Source organism: Natator depressus, chromosome 5 (genome assembly GCF_965152275.1).
Source record: "Natator depressus isolate rNatDep1 chromosome 5, rNatDep2.hap1, whole genome shotgun sequence".
Taxonomy (NCBI): domain Eukaryota; kingdom Metazoa; phylum Chordata; order Testudines; family Cheloniidae; genus Natator; species Natator depressus.
The window spans coordinates 48,967,895-48,987,684 of NC_134238.1; the positions used below are offsets into that span (position 1 = coordinate 48,967,895).

The window sequence follows — 19,790 nt, forward strand, 5'->3', positions numbered from 1 at the left end:
ACAAGGCAGGAGGAGGAGCAGCAAAGCGGGAGCGAGGGTGGTGAGGCGGAGGAAGACACCCCGGAATCCCTAGATGCATGCAGCCAGGAGCTCTTCTCAAGCCAGAAGGAAGGTAGCCAGTCATGGAGGCCGGTGTTTGTGGAAGGACAAACACCAGAGAAAATTCCCGGTAAGCAGCTTTTATTTTGGGAAGGAAGTTATTCGGTGCGGGCTCTTCGGATGAGCAGGGTTAGGGCTGCATGCATGCTTAGATGCAGAACAGGGCATTGATGCGCTCTCTCACATCATGGTAATCGGCCTCAGTGATCTCTTCAAAGGTCTCATCCAGAACTTGGGCAATGCGCTTGCGCAGGTTTCTTGGGAGAGCCACTGTGGCCCTTGCCCCAGTAAGGCTAATATGTTTGTGCCACTGTGCCGGGGGGGGACGGACGAACGACACGGGACCACTGCTGCACACAAGCAAGCTGTATATGGGCCAGGGCGGAAGCCACATTGTAGCAGAAGACCCTTCCTTGGTTCCCAGGTCACCCTCAGCAGCAAGATATCTTCCAGGACGAACTCCTGTGGAAAACGTGGGGACACTGTTCAGTATAGGGGCCCCCCGCAGCTGTTGGCTCTCCCCAAGGCACAGAAACCCAGAGGACAGTACAGCCATGAAACAATCATTCCCCCGGGACCCTGTGCTTACTCACCATTTTGGGGCTCCTGTGGGGTATGTACGCTTGCTTTGGGATGGGCAAATTATGCTATTGTGTAGACTGTGCTTGCTCTCCTTAAGTACAGGGGAAATCATTGCTCAGTCTGGTGCGAACAGTGCTGCCGCTGTTAAGTATTGCATTTTCCCTTTACAGATGCAACCTTGAGATCTCAGCCATCAGTGTTATCACCGACCAAGAGACTGCAAAGATTCAGGAAGAGGCCACGCAGAAGCAAAGAAGATATGCTGTATGAAGTAATGTAGCAGTCACTTAACGAGAATCTAAGTGCAGGAGTGGCGGGAGAGTGAAAGGAGGATCCGCCAGCAGAATGCAGACTGCCAGCACAAAAGCGCGGAGCTCCAGCAACAAAGTACGGATCAGCTGATAAGCATCATGGAGCGTCAAGCGGACTCGATCCAGGAGCTCGTAGCCATGCAGGTGGAGCACTACCAGGCCCACGCGCCTCCCCCCCACCGCCCTTCTCCCAAAACTCTTTCCCTTGTGCTCCCATGTCACCTCCAACCCACTTTCCCCAACATCTGGGTTCTACCGCCACTAGCTGCCTCCAACACCCGTAGCTTCACCACCCAGCCCTGAAAACTACAACCCTTGCCCACGGCACTCACCCACCCCCATCACCATGCAGTATAGCCATCCTGAAGTGCAGCACTCATTGCACAGCACTCCAGACAGGAAGGCTGAATATGATAACAGGACATACGCAAATCTATGATTGTACCGTTCTCCACTCCACCCCCTTGCCTTTTCTGTTTCCCGGGCAGTTGTGTTTCTTTTCAATAAAGGGATTTTTTGGCTTTGAAAACATTCTTTATTATTGCATAAAGTAAAAGATATGTTAGCCCAGGAAAGAAACAGGCACTGCAAGTCAGCGTAGCAAACACAGATTCCTACTAACGTTGGAACCACTGCACTTCACTCCTGTGCAGGGCACCAGACATCACTGGTGGCTTTCAGCATCAAGGCATGCCTGATCCTTGCAGCCCCCGCGCTGGGCCCCTCTAATAGCCCTGCTCTCTGGCTGTTCAAATTCAGCCTCCAGGTGTTGAACCTCCGAGTTCCCTGCCTAAGTGAATCGTTCACCCTTTCCTTCACAAATGTTATGGAGGGTACAGCACGCAGTTATAACCGCAGGGATGCTGTGATCGGCCAGGTCCAGCTTCCCATACAGAGCGTGCGAGTGGCCCTTTAAATGGCCAAAAGCACACTCCACAGTCATCCTGCATGGGCTCAGCCTGTTGTTGAATCACTCCTTGCTGCTGTCAAGGCTCCTTGTGTAGGGTTTCATGAGCCACGGCATTAAAGGGTAAGCGGGGTCTCCAAGGATCACAATGGGCATTTCAACTTCCCCTACGATGATCTTCTGGTCTGGGAAAAAAAGTTCCAGCTTGCAGCTTCCTGAACAGGCCAGTGTTTGGAAAGATGCGTGCGTCATGCACCTTTCCAGGCCAGCCTGCATTAATGTCAATGAATTGCCCACGGTGATCCACAAGCGCCTGGAGAACCATAGAGAAACAGCCCTTCCAATTAACGTACTCTGAGGCTAGGTGGGCTGGTGCCAGAATTGGAATATGCATCCCATCTATCGCCCCTCCTCAGTTAGGGAAACCCATTTGTGCAAAGCCATCCACAATGTCCTGCACGTTACCCAGAGTCACAGTTCTTCTGAGTAGGATGCGATTAATGGCCCTGCAAACTTGCATCAACACGATTCCAGCGGTCGACTTCCCCACTCCATACTGGTTAGCGACCGATCGGTAGCTGTCTGGAGTTGCCAGCTTCCAGATTGCAATAGCCACCCGCTTCTCCACCGTCAGGACAGCTCTCAATCTCGTGTCCTTGCGCCGGAGGGTGGGGGTGAGCTCCTCACACAGTCCCATGAAAGTGGCTTCTCTCATCCGAAAGTTCTGCAGCCACTGCTCATCATCCCAGACTTGCATGACAATGAGATCCCACCACTCAGTGTTTGTTTCACGAGCCCAAAAGTGGCGTTCCACGGTGGTGACCATACCAGTGAAAGCCACAAGCAATCTCATGTTGCATGCGTTACTCGAGTTGATATCATTCTCAGAGTCCTCACTGTCAATTTGGATCTTAAGGGGTAACTCGACTGCCAAACGTGACATGCTGTTGAGACTCGTCAGCATATTCCTCAGCAGTTTGGGCTCCATTCCCGCAGACCGAAAGGGAAGACAGAGCGCGCAGCACAAAATAGGTTGAAAGATGGCACCAAATGTGGACGGAAGCACAGGGATTGCAGGGATGTTGGGACAGGACCCAGAATGCCCTCCCCCCCCAAGCCACAGCACCAGAATGAGAAGAGGTGCTTTATGGGCAGCTATCCCACAGTGCACAACTCCCAATGCTGCTGCAAGTGCCGCAAATGTGGCCATGCCAGTGCACTTGCAGCTGTCAGTGTGAACAAACGGCAGCACTTTCCCTACTGCGCTCTTCGAAGGCTGGTTTAAGTCAAAGCGCTCTACAACTACAAGTGTAGCCATACCCTTAGAAACAGAATCTCTCATGTCTACTGAAAATTGTAAATTAAGCATCCTTGTGGTGGTGGGTGTGTACTGCAAAACATCTGGATTCAGTTTCTCTTCCTTATCTTGCAAGTCAAGCAAGAAAGATTAGAAGTGATGTAGGGACAAGTGCAATAAATCCCTGAGAGAAAGTAGTACATGTCATATTACTGAACAAACTAAGGAAGTATTATACAAGATTCTTCAGACCTAGCTATTCCAAACTATTTCCAGATGGAGGAAAACATGCTGTGTCCCAATATTTATTTTGTTACACTAAGATTCATATTACATAACATTTTAATTAAAGCTCTTGACAAAAAGGAAGTTATGAAGTGGTGTCTGTTTCCCCATGAATCCACTTGGCTAGATATAGAATAATCAAAGCTCGTATTAGTTTGGGATTTTCTGGGTTTACTTATCTTTGCCTTTAGTGTCCCAATAAATTATAAAAAAACAGCTTAGATTTCAAATGCCTTGGGGGCAAGAACCTGTCTGAATGTTTCTATAGAAACATTCAACCAATCACTCAATACACATGATAGCAATTAGATTACATCAAGGAATAAATATTTAACTTCACAGATTAAAGCAAAGAGCAGTATAAATATATGAAGCCTTTCAAACCACCTTTTAGACATTTTAATAAACATGGAATGCAAAGCCTTGACCCAAAAGCAAAGTCTCCCCCCACCATCAAGAGTTAAGAATGTCCATAGAATTTTTTTAATGGGAACACTCAGTACTATTTCAGCACTTAGAATACGCATTAGAGAACAAGACTAAAGTACAAAGCACAATAAAACCAGCCACCAAAGAAATGTAGCTGTTCACACCATTTCTAGAATGCTTGAAATTTGAAATACCAGAAGCCGAAAGTTATTATTTCACTTGCTAGACTAGGATCCACATAAAAGACATCCAATTTTTTCAGGGTGGCACGTTAAAGAGACTTTTCATCAGATTTGGATTAGCTAGTTAGAGCAGCAGAAGTGATCACACTCACTGGTTTATATAGCACTTCCCATTAGCCAGCTTCTATAGCTGTCTAAGGCAACTACTTAGTGTTATCTATCTTCTGACCAAAAGAAAGGGTCTGAGCATATGAATGGCCTAGAGCTCAGAACCATCAGGCTGGTCTATGTAACATTTCTACTTGTCTTCCAAAATTCCATAGTGCAGATAGTCAAGACCACACGACACCCATGCAGTATATGAAGAAGAAAAAGGGCACCCATTTTTAGCCTGAGTATCTGGAAGCCATCTACTTCTGAAATTGTACCCTAAGAACAAGTGCCCAATGGTCCTCAAGCTCCCCAGAGCCATAACAACTCTAGCAGGCTTCCTGAGCAGACAGTGGCCAACCATGAATGGTCCTTGCTCAGTTCCAGCACAGAAATGTTATTTCATTGATGGGCATTCCCCACAAGAGACTTGTTTGCCACAAGTACAATATAAAATGTGAGAATGTTTGCTCCAGAGGAGACCTGAACCTAGGGTCACTACGAGATGCCTTCCTCCTGTAGCGGAGATATATGCCTTTCTACCTGTGCCCCTGATCCCTGGGGTGATCTCAAGATAAGAATGTCATGATTACTTAGTAGGAGGGGCATTTCTTTGAACAACAAAGCCGTCGAATCACTTTCCAGCTTTTGCTAGCTGGGTTCTATACTTACCAGCTCCTCCAATTCACAAGGGTTCTGGAACAGAGGGGGGGGGAAAAAAAACACATCAGTCAACCATCGACAGTGGTAGAGGCATGACTGCCTTGTCCGGAGACTAAGACAAAATAGGGGCTTGAGGGATTAGCCTCTTTGTCCACCCTAGCCTCCTGTCCTTCAAAGGTCTCTTCGTGTTAGGGGTTTGGTGGAGGAGATTGAGACCACAGTCTCCTGGTGCAATGAAGCTAGAAGTCTATCAAAGTGCTGCCAATATGCTACCCAAGGATCCCAGTATGGTCACAGGGGAGGCCCATACAGGAGAGAGGATAGTACCAAGGACTGATCCCACAACCCCTAATGTGGGCAAGGGGCCTTGTCAAAGTATGGGTTCCTGTAATGATGCAGAGGGGAACCCCACACTGATAAGGAGGAGATTCACTGAATGCCTCCTTCATCCTCCTGAATGTCCTTCGGGGGGGAGGGGGAGAAGAGGGGTGAAGAATCCTGTGGAATCAGGAAGCACTGGTAATCTGAAGACTGGGGTCTCAGTACTGACACTATCACTACCCACAAGTAGTGGGACTTTGGCTTGTCTAACATTGACAAGTCCCTGGAGTAACAGAATTCCTACTGTACTGACTGGATCAGTACTGATGCATCAATTGATTTGAGCAGTACTGTTGGCTTGAAATGTGTTGGCTCCAAAGCTGAAGGTGCATGCTTTGATTTTGTTGGTACTGACGGAGCCTAGCGTGAAGACACTGTTGCTAAGTCTGAAACAGACTCTGCTGGGGCCCTGCTGGCACCATGTTTCTCTAAAGTACTGTAGGATCTCCCTGCTCCACTGGTACTGGAGGAAGAGTTTCACCTCCATGGCGCCAAGTGAAGAGGTCTAGGCCTCAACACTATACACCTCGCAGAAGACTGGGACTTCTTGGGAGCTGGCTCCTTGTGGTGAGAGACCACACTCCTCCTCTTCAGAGATTTCCCTGAGTCCTCCACGATCTCCTTTTTATGCGAGATGTTAGCCAAAAGTTGAAGGGGCAATGAATCTGTTCAGAGACAAAATGTCCAAAGAGGGTCTCCTCACCTGACTCAGAAGCAGGTCAAAGGGAGTGCTCCATCAGCAGCTTCAGTTTGGTCTCCTGATTCTTCCAAACTCTAGATTTCAGAGCCAGGCAAAAGTTAGTTGGGAGAGTCCCAGATCTCCCAAAAATGTAACAGATGCATAGAATGGACGTTACTGGTCGGGATAGCCTCTTGACAAGAACCAGGCATGCCCAGCCAAGCCAAATAAGCTCTCCAGAAAAGTGGAGGAGAAGGAAAAAAACAACAAACAAACAAAAAAAACCCACACTAATTCTATACTCCCAACAACTAACACTAACTACAAAACATGAGGCATGCACAAGGTGAAACAAAAATACAAGAATGAAAACACATGGAGTACAAATTTAGAAGAGTCAAAAGGGTGTTCACCATCTAGCATCCATCATGGAATAAATAAAGGGATGCCACATGTTCTAGACATCTAGAATGGACTAGATAATACTTAGTCCTGCCATGAGTGCAGGGGACTGGTCGAGAGGACCTCGAGGTCCCTTCCAGTTCTATGATTCTATGTTAATTTCCAGATAAAAATATGAGTCAAACTAGGGTCGTGCACACCATGGCTAATGTAGGCCAAGCTCCATGTGTTGGACAATGATTTATGTGCAAATACAGGCCCATCTTGGGTAGCTGGAAACCACCCCCACCCCGCAAGTCCACCTGGGTGTACAGCTCAGCCTATATAAGCAACTAAGTGCAAAACTATGTGCATTACAGCTAGCACTTTACAGGTAGCGGCAGGGGGCGCCAGAGAGCTTCCTGAGGGAGCACCAAATGGGCACTTGATGGATCTGATTTTAGTGGAAACCAGGTTTTCCAGTTTTTTGATTTTTCATCAAAATCAATAGGCTTCTGCCCATCAGCATCTGGAACATTCCCCACAATTGATCAGATGCTCTTCTGAAAAAGTTATTGCTTGACAAACTGGCAAATTCTCTGAGTGCAGGGCCCTGCTTTGCTCGCTCCATTATGTTAGTCTATTTGCATTACAATAATTAATTCATGTCAGATAAGATATTTTTAAAAAAGTTAATAAGTACCAATGGTATATAGACAAGAGGTTGATTACTAATGATTTATAAAAGGTAACTGAAGTAGAGACCCTAAATTATTAAATCATACTTAGCCTGTCAAGAATCATTAACACTCAGATAAATTCAGTCATAAAACCTTAATTCTGTTAGTTTTAAAACTACACAGATCTGAAACAAAAATGCTTTGTTTCCAAAGATTATCTAAGCAACTCCCATTAAAAACCCAGTTTTTCCTCCCTCCAATCCCCTCTCCCTTTAAAAAAAAGGAAAAAACACAAAAAAAAAGTAATTTGTTTTTAAAAATAACTTTTGGATGATTCCAGTTAACTCCGCCACAACAATATCCTGGGCTAAATAGACAGTAAGGCTAGAAGGTTTATTAGTCTGGGATATGGCAAGGAGTCAACAGGAAGTATCGAAAGTTACACGGTATTGTGTTCCAGCATAGATCTGACTGTAGGATCAGGATTATAGGGGCTTAATTACTATGTAAACTGAAAAATATTTACTATCTAGAATTAGGTGGGAAGACTGTCAAAAGCTGATTATGTTTATAGGTGCATGACAGATAAGTTGAAAATAGGAGGCAATCAAGCCATAGGGATTTGCATAAGAACTGCATGGTTAAAGAACAAATTGTATGGACATGCAAATCTCAACATTCTGATTCTCCAAAGGCCATTGTTAGGAAGAGGACAGGGACTTGCATAATTGAGCAATAAATATACAGTTATGGATCAGAAGTTGTACTGCCATCCATGTGCTGCACAGCAAAGAATTCTGTGTATAGTATTTTGAAACTGTAATTATTGCTACTCGTTAGCAGACAGATTCATCATTCCAGTATCAAGGGAACCCTACCAGCGTTGTTTTAGGTTCTTACTGAAGTTATGTTCCTATATTTAGGCAGTTGGGACAAATCTGTTTTCCCCATTACATGAATCTACTGTTGATCAGGGTAATTTCAGATAAATTAACAAGGAATGCCATGGTCTACGTACACCGAAATTGTTTGAAATATTTTCCATTCACACAGCACTTTAGGCAAGAAGTGCTACCCTTTATGAGGCCACTTAAAAGAGAGCGTTAACAAAAGAGGGGGAAGTTTTCTTGAAAAACGTATGGTCTTACAATTGTGCTAGCACTGCATAAACATATACTAGATCATCAGCCCCCACAGAGAAATGTCAAATAATATTCACTTAACAGTATTATTCCAACAGGATACTCATTCCTCTGTTTTACCTCTTTAGTGTAAGACTAGCAGTACTCTTCAGCTTTTAAAGATTTTTGACACTTCAGAACAGCAGTTTTACCAACTAATTATTTCATCACATGCCTTGTGATGTTGGCTGTTTTTATTAAATCTCCAACTCCCAATTCAAAATACATACTTTCTAATTTTCCAAAAAGATTAAGTTTCTAGCCTCATGGAAGTGAAGAAAATCCTAAATAATTCTGAAATCAGGAAACATAAATAGAACACAACAGTTATTGTTTTGCAGTATGGGGTGTCATAAATATAAAGGGAAGGGTAAACCCCTCTGAAATCCCTCCTGGCCAGGGGAAAGCTCCTCTCACCTGTAAAGGGTTAAGAAGCTAAAGGTAACCTCACTGGCACCTGACCAAAATGACCAATGAGGAGACAAGATACTTTCAAAAGCTGGGAGGAGGGAGAGAAACAAAGGGTCTATGTGTCTGTCTACATTCTGTCTTTGCCGGGGATAGACCAGGAATGGAGTCTTAGAACTTTTAGTAAGTAATCTAGCTAGGTACGTGTTAGATTATGATTTCTTTAAATGGCTGAGAAAAGAACTGTGCTGAATAGAAGAACTATTTCTGTCTGTGTATCTTTTTTGTAACTTAAGGTTTTGCCTAGAGGGGTTCTCTATGTTTTGAATCTAATTACCCTGTAAGGTATCTACCATCCTGATTTTACAGGAGGGATTTCTTTATTTCTATTTCCTTCTATTTTTATTAAAAGTCTTCTTGTAAGAAAACTGAATGCTTTTTCATTGTTCTCAGATCCAAGGGTTTGGGTCTGTGGTCACCTATGCAAATTGGTGAGGCTTTTTAGCCAACATTTCCCTGGAAAGGGGGGGTGCAAGTGTTGGGAGGATTGTTCATTGTTCTTAAGATCCAAGGGTCTGGGTCTGTAGTCACCTAGGCAAATTGGTGAGGCTTTTTACCAAACCTTGTCCAGGAAGTGGGGTGCAAGGTTTTGGGAAGTATTTTGGGGGGAAAGACGTGTCCAAACAGCTCTTCCCCAGTAACCAGTATTAGTTTGGTGGTGGTAGCGGCCAATCCAAGGACAAAGGGTGGAATATTTTGTACCTTGGGGAAGTTTTGACCTAAGCTGGTAAAGATAAGCTTAGGAGGTTTTTCATGCAGGTCCCCACATCTGTACCCTAGAGTTCAGAGTGGGGGAGGAACCTTGACATGGGGTCATGATTTTTAAGCTAAAATCCTGGTTTTTGAATATTTAGAGTCACCAGAACGGCAACATTAATGGGGCAGAGCATGAGTCAGATCCCTACTGGCTGTCACACCTCATCCTGCCAGGGTGTAAACACTACCCCCCAAAGCAGTCCATTCCTCAGTTGCCCGGGAAGCAAGCATCTCAGGATATAGGCCAATTTATCAAATGATGATCAATTAAAAAATCACCACCACCACATACGAAAGAAATAGAAACAAGTATTAAGGTACCTTAAGAAGATATGGTCACAACCCCAAGAGGTTCAAGGTGGGGAAAAATGCACTCTGAATTATTTGGAGAACTACAGATCTGCAAAATAGACTAATGGAAAAAAGCCTTCACATAAAAAGTTGGCTAAAAATAAGGACATCCTGAAATGAAACAAAACTTCTTGTAAGCATGGGAGAGTCCAGTCTCCTCCTACCTTGGAAACAAGTGCTACCATTCACAGTATGAACAGACACACTCTTAAAGACTGAATCCAAGCAGTACCATTTGTAAGTATGTAGCTGCTTCATGGGTGTCTGAGAAACAGTCCCAAAGCAGACTGTGTGGCAGCCTACCCTCAGTCTCATTTTTAAGACAGAAGACATTGCAGTATAAAATGCAGACAGACATCCATTTAGACAAGTCCTCTTGATAACAGCACTGCCAAGCAAACGGGAATCAAAAACGTTTGGGTAAAAATCAATTTAAAAAATTTTTTTAAAAAAAAAATTACATTAATTTAAAAAGTCAGATATTTTTTAAAAATAAAGCTGTTTAAAGTCTGAATTTAATACAAAATTATTAAAGCCTAAATTTATCATCTCTTAAAACATTTAAAGAAAATAAATAAATACACGGAATCCACAGCCTCTATCAAAAACTGAGTTAAAGGCTGCTTTCCTATATAAAGAAAGAAGGGGGGGGGGAGAAGAGAAGAGGGGCGTGAGAATTAACTTTTGAAGTCAAACTTTATAAAATATGGCACAACAGGGCTAGTTTTGTTTAATAAAAATAAATTTTATATGCTGTTGCGTTCAATTAAATTCCAGTTACCAATCTAATGCACCTTGATACAAGTCATGAGCAAAAAATTAATTATCTAGTAAATAAGCGTCATTCATCATTTTCTAACATACTAAAAGCGTACAATTAAGGCCCTGAGAATATTACGCTATATAATTGCTTAAATCAGGGTATATAGTGCACCCTCCTAAATAGCAAAAAGATGTACCAAATCTAGCGTGAAGGCTCTGTTTAGTTATAAATCAACATTTTAATGCTTGTATCAACCAATGAGAATGCACCTTTCTTTAGAAAAATAACTGAAGTACAAACAGAAAAGTTGATTAAAATGGATTATTTAAATAAAGGCTTTCCACTTGGTGATTTAAATCCTGATCAAGAGTTTAGTGACTTATGGTCTTTAGTATGCTGTCAAAAAAAAAAAAAAATAGCGTACATGGGAATACAGGCCTTATGTAAGTTTTAAAACCTATTTAAGAAATAATTTAAGGTAATTTTTTTCTGTCAAAACGAAAGCTGAAAACAAGCTGTGACACCTATAGCCCAGTTTCAAAATAGGACGGTTTGTAATGTCTAAGCAGCATAAACTGAAGTGATGAAAGATCATAGATCTGAATTTACAATTTTGCTAGATGGATGAAAAGTTGAGTGACTGGTTGTTGTTGTTGGGGGGGGGGGGGGAGGGGAGGACCCCTAGCAGTCTTTTATAGGATTTTTATATTTCATTTTCTATAAAACAGGTGACAAAGTCATCTCCAGACCATTTCACCTGCATACAACAATGCCAGCTTCTTCAATCCAGAGCTGGAGACTACCTGTATCAATATTGTACGGAACAGACTTGCAACAGAAACAGTGTAGAACTCCAAATATTTTTTAAATTGCTGACTTAGGCAGCACTTTTCCAAACTGACACTAGCTAAAAGTGACCTAATCCAATCCTTAGATTAGCTTACATGGCGCCAAAATAGGCCTCACACCAGACTTATCCAAAGATCTAGGAAGGAGATGTTGCAAGGCAGACTAAGCAAAATTCACAAACCATAAGAATCAAGGGTAAGGCCAAGAAGCCTTACAAGCCATCTGACAGAAGATAGACATTCCAGAATCTTGAGACTATCACATTGATGTGAGAAAGTCACCTCAACCTGGACCACATGCATCAATCACAGGCTACATGAACCTTTGCCCTATCTGTGGGCACACTGAAAGAAAGCCTGTTAATGAGAAGCACTGCTCCTTGCATAGAGTCAGAGCGGAAATTGCAGGCAAGTCAAGACGACTGCAAGAGCTGAAGAGTTTGCAAAGCCCTGTTACCTTATTTTTATTAGGCTGGAGACATCTCAGCCTATTTAGCCTTCTATTTTTAGGGCACTGGAGTTGAAGTGTGGTTGTGTGTATATAAGCACCGATGAAGTCCAAATGAGGAAGGCACATGAAAGAAAAGTTCAGCTAAATATGCCATAAACATCATCTCAAAGTTACTGTTTTATGTTTGAAAGTCCTCAGAGACTAGAAATTTTCCCCTGTAATTTTTGGTGTAAGGTGTCAAACTTTGGTTTCTCAAGTGTTTTGTTAAAATCTGTACTGTAATAATGCCTCCAGGGGGAAGGAAGGTACTAACCACCATATAACTGAAGTCTGAGAAGGAAACTTAATTGGCTCCAAGGTTGTGGTTCAGTTAACATATTTAACCATTCAAATTATAACTGACTGACTTTGTTAAATTCTTTAGCTGGGATTTATAACCAAACAGATAGTCACAATCTAACAATGATCAAACTAATTTGATGATTTAATTCAAACCCAATAGAGACTAATTTGTTGATCTGATCTTTACATGATAGTTGAATTGCTTTATTCTTGGTTCAGTGTAATAGCAGCTTTGCTCTGGTGATGATTTCTTTAATTAAAATTTATAAAAATACTAAGTCACAAACCTTTGAGTGTCCAGAACCTTTGAGGATTAACCTAAAAGCCTGACAAGCTACCTCTAATTAGTCTTTGGTTCACAACAGAAGTCTAAGAACCTTTTAACATTAAGCATATGGAGACACACTTCAATGTGATAAGCATATTAAGAATGTTGGAAGAATGACAGACTCATCAAGGTGGACCACCACCACCATCCTGGGAGGTGAATCTAATGTGAGTCTGCAGTACTTCATTTTTGTAAAAATCTGATCAAGTTTGAAGCTAGCCTACTGCTACCTGGAACCTGATCTTCCATATAAGGTTAAATTCACAGGACTGAGTGTTTCAAAGAGCTTTAATCCAAATCAAAGTGGGGCTTTAGAAAGCATCAAGCTGCACACAAGCATGACAAGGGGCTGCAGACACTGATCTACTCTCAACTAATTCACAATCAACAGAAAGCTTCCAAAATGAACCTGAATGGAGTGAGTCTTCAAAGCGGGCACAGACACAAAGAAATTAGTAAAGCAATTTGAGGTGGGTGAGGAGAGTACCCCAATTGAAGAGAACTACCTTGACCACTAACCTCTCTTTTTGAAATGACAGGTCCTTCTCATAGATGTTTTTGAGATGCTAGGACATGAGTTATCTACTGGAAGACACCATACTTACAGATCTTTGCTCTGTCATCAGGAATCAAAGCAAAAGGTCTTGAGTGCCCTAGATGTGGATTATCATCTAGGCCAGATTCTCTCTCAATCTGATAGAATCAACTCTGCCCAGCCGCAACAGTACAGAGAACTACACTTATCTGAGCTAGTATGAGGCAATTATGATCACACTTTTCTCTCTCAACTTTGCCAGGACCTTAGCTAGGAGAAGGAGCAGTAGAAAAGTCAGAGACATCTCTTCCCTACAGTATGGAAAAGGCATCCTTTGCTAATGGGACTTTTTATGGAAGCCACGAGCAGGCCACCAGTAGTTTTCTGCTTTGGTAAGTAATGATGAGATCCACCTCGAACGTCCCTCAGAAGAGGGACTGGCTGGCACTTCCATATCCTGAAGCCACTTGTAAGGATGTGTTCCAGATGATCTCATTTGCAATTGTGGTCTCCTTTCTTGCCACGTACACATGTACTATGAAAGTCTTGTGGAGTAGAGCACACTCCAGCCCCTGAAGACTTACCTAACAGGTGGCAAAGCCCAGTACCTCCCTGCTTGTCTTTGTGTTCCTTATGCAAATGAGAGCCCTGATAGTCACTGAACCAGGAACACTTCTGGGGATACTAAGCACGTGGACACCTAAGGCACACAGAGCCACACTGATCTCCAAAACATTCATATGCAACATTCCTTGAAAGACTGAACTCCCTGGATACTGAGACCCTCTGTACGAGATCCCCTATCCTAAGCTGGATGCAACCATGATCGCTACAGTTTGGACAGGAGACATTTGGAAGTCCATTACAAACTAAGTTCTCCTCAGACAATGAGACACTGAAGTCTCATTACTGGGATGTGACAGGAGACTTGCTTATGACCACTGAGACCTCAGAGTCCAGAGGCTGCTTCACACGGAGACATGCCATGATTAGTATAAATATCATTGGAGCTATCTGGTATGATTGTTCTTTGCCAGGAGGGTTTATATTTCTGGCATGAGAAAGATGCTGTACAAGAGCATTCTTGGTGGATTGGGACAGCAGGGACACTAGCCCCCAGAAGTTCTTCTACAAATCTGATCATATTATCCCATTTAACAATTCCTGGTAGTCATGCAGACTCCCAAGACTTCTGACAAGGTGACAATGGCATGTTACTGTTAGTGGCGAATTGGCTAATCTCTCAGGAAACCCTTCATTTCACAAACTCTCATGCCTTTATGGCCAAAGGACAGATGAAGTTATGGAAGAAGGCAATTTCCCTTACCAACATTTTTCCTTAAGGAGCTAATCTGAAGCCGCCGTTTAGCAGTCTCAAAAAAGGAGCTAAAAAACCGGTCTATGAAGGCACAGACCAGATCAGCATTAGATGTGGGCAACCTTTGGTGTTTGAAACAATGGCAAAAGCTGTGCTCTTTTTTGAGATTCCTAAAAAGACGTTTCTGGTCCCTTAAAGCCTACTATTGATTCAAAAGGTAACTTTTTGCAAGTGGAGCTTTTCCCTTTCTTCCTTCCATACAGGACTCAGAGACTTGCATACAGGCCTGAGAGAATGCAGTATTTCTGTAGTCATTTTTGCCTTCACCAAAGAGCACCCTACCTGTTCATCAAATGAGGTTTTTTCCCCCCAATTTAAAACAAGTCCTCAAACTCTCTGGATTTCCTGGTGAAGCTCAGATGCTGACAGCTGAACAGACATAAGGGCATACACCCCAAGACTGCCACCTCTGCCACTGTCTCACATGCATCAAATATTACCCATGCCTGATACTGGGCTAAGTCAACATTCTCATGGACTAGCTTTGAAGCTCCTAGCATCTTTCTTGAGGAATAAGGTTACTGAAGGCGTGAATTTTTTTGCATAGTTTCTCCTTCCCTTTAGTTATGAAGGCATGGCCACCCCTGTTGAGAAGGGTTGCAAAATGGACGGGCAAACTGTTCATTAAAATAAGTCTCAGTACTACAGATCAGGATTCTGAGGTGCAGAGTGTGGCCACTCTTTCCTCTAAGCAAGCTCTTAAAATATTGCTGCCAGCATCCTGAGGGAGTAGATGATATTTTTAACTGTCTTTAGGAGACGCAGCAGCTTGATGCATCTGCCACACCTTCACCAGCTGCTCCAAAATAGAGTGCAAGGGCCTGGTAGCTATTGAATGTGGGGGAGCGGATGTTCCTCTGCAATGAGTATGTACTTCCAGTCAGACGAATACTCCAACTCATTTGAGTCCAGGTAACAATCCTCAATCTTGGATAACACCCTAGTATCTGAATTGTCCAAGCAATATGGAGGGGATACTTAGAACATATTAAGTACTCTAGGAGCCACCAGCACTGGCTAGGCTGAAGATGCCAATGTTGAGGCCAGAGCTTCCTGGACCAGGAGCGCTGACTATGAGGCTGAAGGTTCAGCCTCAGGACACAGTGCAATGACTTTGTAAAGAGATTCTACCCCTGCTGATGCAGAGCAAAAGGAATTTTTTGAAGTACTGTGGGCTTCTGGGCAACCTCAGGGCCTGTGTGATATAAAACACCAATTCAGCCCCTTCCCGAGAACAGCTCTTTCAGTACTTTCTTGGCTCCACCCAATTCAGGGTTGAATTCCTCCTCACTCTACACTCCTGGTGGGGCTGGCCCTTTATATTTGGCAGCAGCTCTGAAGTGGTCATTTTGCAACTAGCAGTGTTTCCTGCTCTTCTTCCCCACAAAGCTGGTAATTACCTATAAGCAATAAGAAAAAAAAGTGGTGGACAACCTGATTGAATATTTTAACAGCCAGGAATGATTATGCTGAATCATCAAGAATATACAAATACCCAGAATCAATCCCTTCTAAATTTCAACCACAAGACACAATGGGGGGAGGGGGGGACAGGAAGTTTAGATATAAAGCTGCATGTACAAAGGGGCTTCAACAAGCAAGTGTGGTGTGGTTGGTTCTCTTGTCATCTCTTCCATTTGTCTTGTGCAGAGCTATAGACTTCAAGCATGTATTTTCAAGGAGCTGATGCAGAGATCTCAACTTTGCTGTTCACAGCACAAAGCACTTCAGCTTTGAAATAATCATGCTGGGCTTACTGGGGAGCAGGGTCTGGGGAACCTGGGTCTGTGCATGGATGGTGCTGGCAGTCCATCCCAACATTCCAGTGATCTTGGCTGGCTCAGGCTTTAGTTTTCAGTTTATCCTTCAAAGCACTGTGGACAAGCTTGGGCTGGACTTTAAGAAGTTTCTCTGGAGTGCCTGAAAGAGGAACTGGAGCCACTCCCTATATTGCTAGTGCTCAGAGTGACATATGAAGACATAGCTGACACCCCCACGCATCACAGTAGACTCCTTCCTTCATTCTTGACATACACCCTCCCTCCCTCCCTACCCAAAATACAAAAAAGCAGAAGCTAAGAAGATTGTTACTTTTTTTGTATAACCTTGATTTGAACGAAGCATCAAGCAAGTGCTGGGCTGAGTACAAAGCACTCCTGATGCACCAAGAAATGTGCATTTTAAAAAACACAAATTGTTGAAGCACACTGAGTCAGGTGCCAGTATACTGAGAAGAGCCAAAAAAAACTTCAGGGGAAGAGCTCCAAGGGAGAACGGCTGAAACGCCAAGAAAAATAAAAGCAAAAACATGCCAACATGGTGTAAGAGAGCTGAAACACATGCCACAGTAGGCAAAAAACACCCTGCCAAGGTAGTTACTGGAGCAGGCCCTCAAAACACTTGCAGTAAAGGCTTCACAAATTAGGCAACTGGACTGGCAATTAAGACTGACTGGAAAGGACACTAAATAATAAAAAGAATGCACTGAGACAATATGAAATATTGGTACAATGCAAAAAGAGTTAATGATGAGCTTCTTCACCACCATTACCAAGAAAGAATTGAATGGTAAATTTGGAGATCAGTATTTAAACCCAGCAGATGACCTGGTTCACACTTACTGTCCACAAGAGTAAACAATCTTTAATAAATAATGGAGTTGTAACAGTCTTCCGCTAAGGAGCCAAGACCCAAAGCAAGTATTCTGCTAGATGGGGTCTTCAGAGAAACCTTTAATACCTCTTTAACACCACAAACTCTCTCTCCCCATCAGAAACTACTAAATATGCCAAATTGTGTAATGGTTTTAATAGCATGCACAAACTACTTGGTCTAATCCTGTTACAAATTCATTTGGATTTGTGACCTCTGAACATCTGTCTTCCAACAAGGAAGGTTATTACACGATCTAATTTTACTCTGATGAAGCACTGATGCTAACATCCAGAGAAAAAACCAAACAAAGGAAAGCTAAGATGCAACCCAGTCTAAAGCCTTGATCCTACAACTGGCAATATGCAGGCAGCCCCCTGAGCCCATCGAGATCCCTAATAGTCATTAAAGCTCCACACAAGTGTCTGTGGAGCAGGTGGTAGAATCAGCACCTAAAATCTATCCTTCAGTCCTAAAAATCTAGACAAATGAATTAAAGTCATTACACAATGCCTAGAATAAGATAACAAAAACCCAGCAGCTTACCTTCAGACTTTAATTTCGTAAGAACAAATATCAGGTAGTTGTTAAAATCTGGATACTGATTCAGTTGTTCCAGTTTCTAAAAAGTAAGGTTGTTAAGGAAAATGTATACGTTTCAAAGATTACACTAAAGTTGAGTGATTACTTAGACATGTAATTGCTAATACTTCCAAATAGCACTATACTTCCACAGTGACAGATTTTTAAAACACAAATAATGTTCTTGTACATAAGACTCTTTCCATTCCACTAATATCTCAGGAGCACATTAAATAGCAACTATTAAAGTTAGACATTTTTAAGTCAGTAGGTCCACATAACTTGCATCCAAGAGTTTTAAAAGAGCTGGCTGAGGAGACCTAGACTGGTAATGTTGATTTCAAAGCATTTCAGAAGACTAGGCTAACACTGTGCCACTATTTTAAAAAGATAAACAGGATAACCTAGGTAATTATAAGCCCGATAATGAAAGGGCTGATATGAGACTTGATTAATAAAGAATTAAAGGAGGGTAATATAATTTATGCCAATCAACATCAGTTTATGGAAGACAGATGCTGTCAAACGAGCTTCATCTCTTTTTTTAATGAGATAAATTTGGTTTGTAAAGGTAATAGTGTTGATGTAAAAGACTTCTGGAAGGCATCTGACTTAGTCCCACATGACAGTCCTGATTAAAAACTAGAAAGATAAAATTAATACGGCACACTTTAAATGGATTAAAAGATGGCTTACTGATGGGTCTCAAAATGTAACTAAATGGGGAATCTTGGAGTGGGTGTGTTTCTAGTGGGGTCCCACAGGAATCTGTTCTTGATCTAAATTATTTAACATTTTTATTTATTACCTAGAAGAAAAACACAAACAAAAATTGGGGGAGTGGTAAATAATCAAGAGGACAGGTCACTGATTCAGAGTAATCTAGATCACTTGGTAAACTGGGCACAAGAGAATAGAACATATTTTAATATGTCTAAATATAAATTATACCTCTAGAAACAAGTAACGTAGGCCATACTTATAGGATGAAGGACTCTATCCTGGGAAGCAGTGACTCTGGAAAGGATTTGGGGGACATGGTGGATAAACAGCTCAACATGAGATCCCAATGCGATTTTGTAGCCAAAAAGGGCTAAGGAGATCCCAGAATGCATGAACAGGAGAATTTCAAGTAGGAGTAAAGAAGTTATTTTGCCTCTCTATTTGCACTGGTGCAACCACTGCTGGAATACTGTGTCCAATTCTGGTGTCCACAATGCAAGAAGGCTGTAGATAAATTGGAGAGGGTTCAGAGAAGAGTCACTAGAGTGATTAAAGCATTAGAAAACATGCCTTACAGTAAGAAACTCAAAGAGCTCAATCTATTTAGCTTAACGAAGAGAAGCTTATGGGGTGACTATCACAGTCTTATAAATACATATATAGGGAGGAAAATATTTAATAATGGGCTCTTCAATCTAGCAGAAAAAGGTATAGCATGATCTAATGTCTGGAAGCTGAAGCTAGACAAATTCAGACTAAAAAGGCAGCATAATGTTTTTTTTTAAAATGCAAGTAACCAACCATTGGAACAACTTACCACAGGTTGCAACAGAGTCTCTTATCACTGACAATTTCTAAATCAAAGTTGGATATTTTTCTAAAAGATACTGTTTAGGAATTATATTGGGGAAGTTCTACACAGGAGGTCACACAGGATGACCACAAAGATTCCTTCTGGCCTTGGAATCTATGAAAAAGCTAGCACAGTTTGTAATGTAGAGAGTAAAAAAATCTGAAGTCAGTTTCCAGCAATTTTAATATTGAAGTACAACATTTAATTAACTTCTAAGCATCCACGTAGAGTCCTTTGTATTATTCATAGTTAAGTATTTAAAGTATGAACAGCATCAACTTTAAGCCAGCCATTGAACTGCTATTCAGCAAGACATTAAAGCATGTCTAACATGTTTCATTTTTACTGCAAATAATATTGCATTTCACCATTAAAACTACTGAACCTGACTTAGTATGGTCTCCAAGGCATAAAAGTATGATCTTTAAGACTTCAACAAGACTCTCTTGCTTAATACTAGGCATCTGCTTAAGCAGCTTGCCAAACCGCAGCTTAATTGAGCACTAAGAGTTGAGAATTTTTTTAAATCATGAATGGCTGATACATTGTAGCA

General features: G+C 42.2%; 1 protein-coding gene across 7 annotated transcripts in view; it reads right to left on the minus strand.

The window, feature by feature from the left end:
• TNPO1 (transportin 1) overlaps nt 1-19,790 on the minus strand; it is a 170,173-nt gene that overhangs the window by 98,101 nt on the left and 52,282 nt on the right. For 6 of the 7 annotated variants that reach the window (XR_012639527.1, XM_074952752.1, XM_074952753.1 and 3 more), the window contains one exon: nt 17,626-17,701. The exons of the other annotated variant lie outside the window; for it this stretch is intronic. Coding sequence is in view for 5 of the 6 variants with exons in the window: in XM_074952752.1 (XP_074808853.1) it covers nt 17,626-17,701 (76 nt within the window). In the remaining variant the exon portion in view is untranslated. The remainder of the gene's footprint in view (nt 1-17,625; nt 17,702-19,790) is intronic. 7 annotated transcript variants of the gene reach the window in all.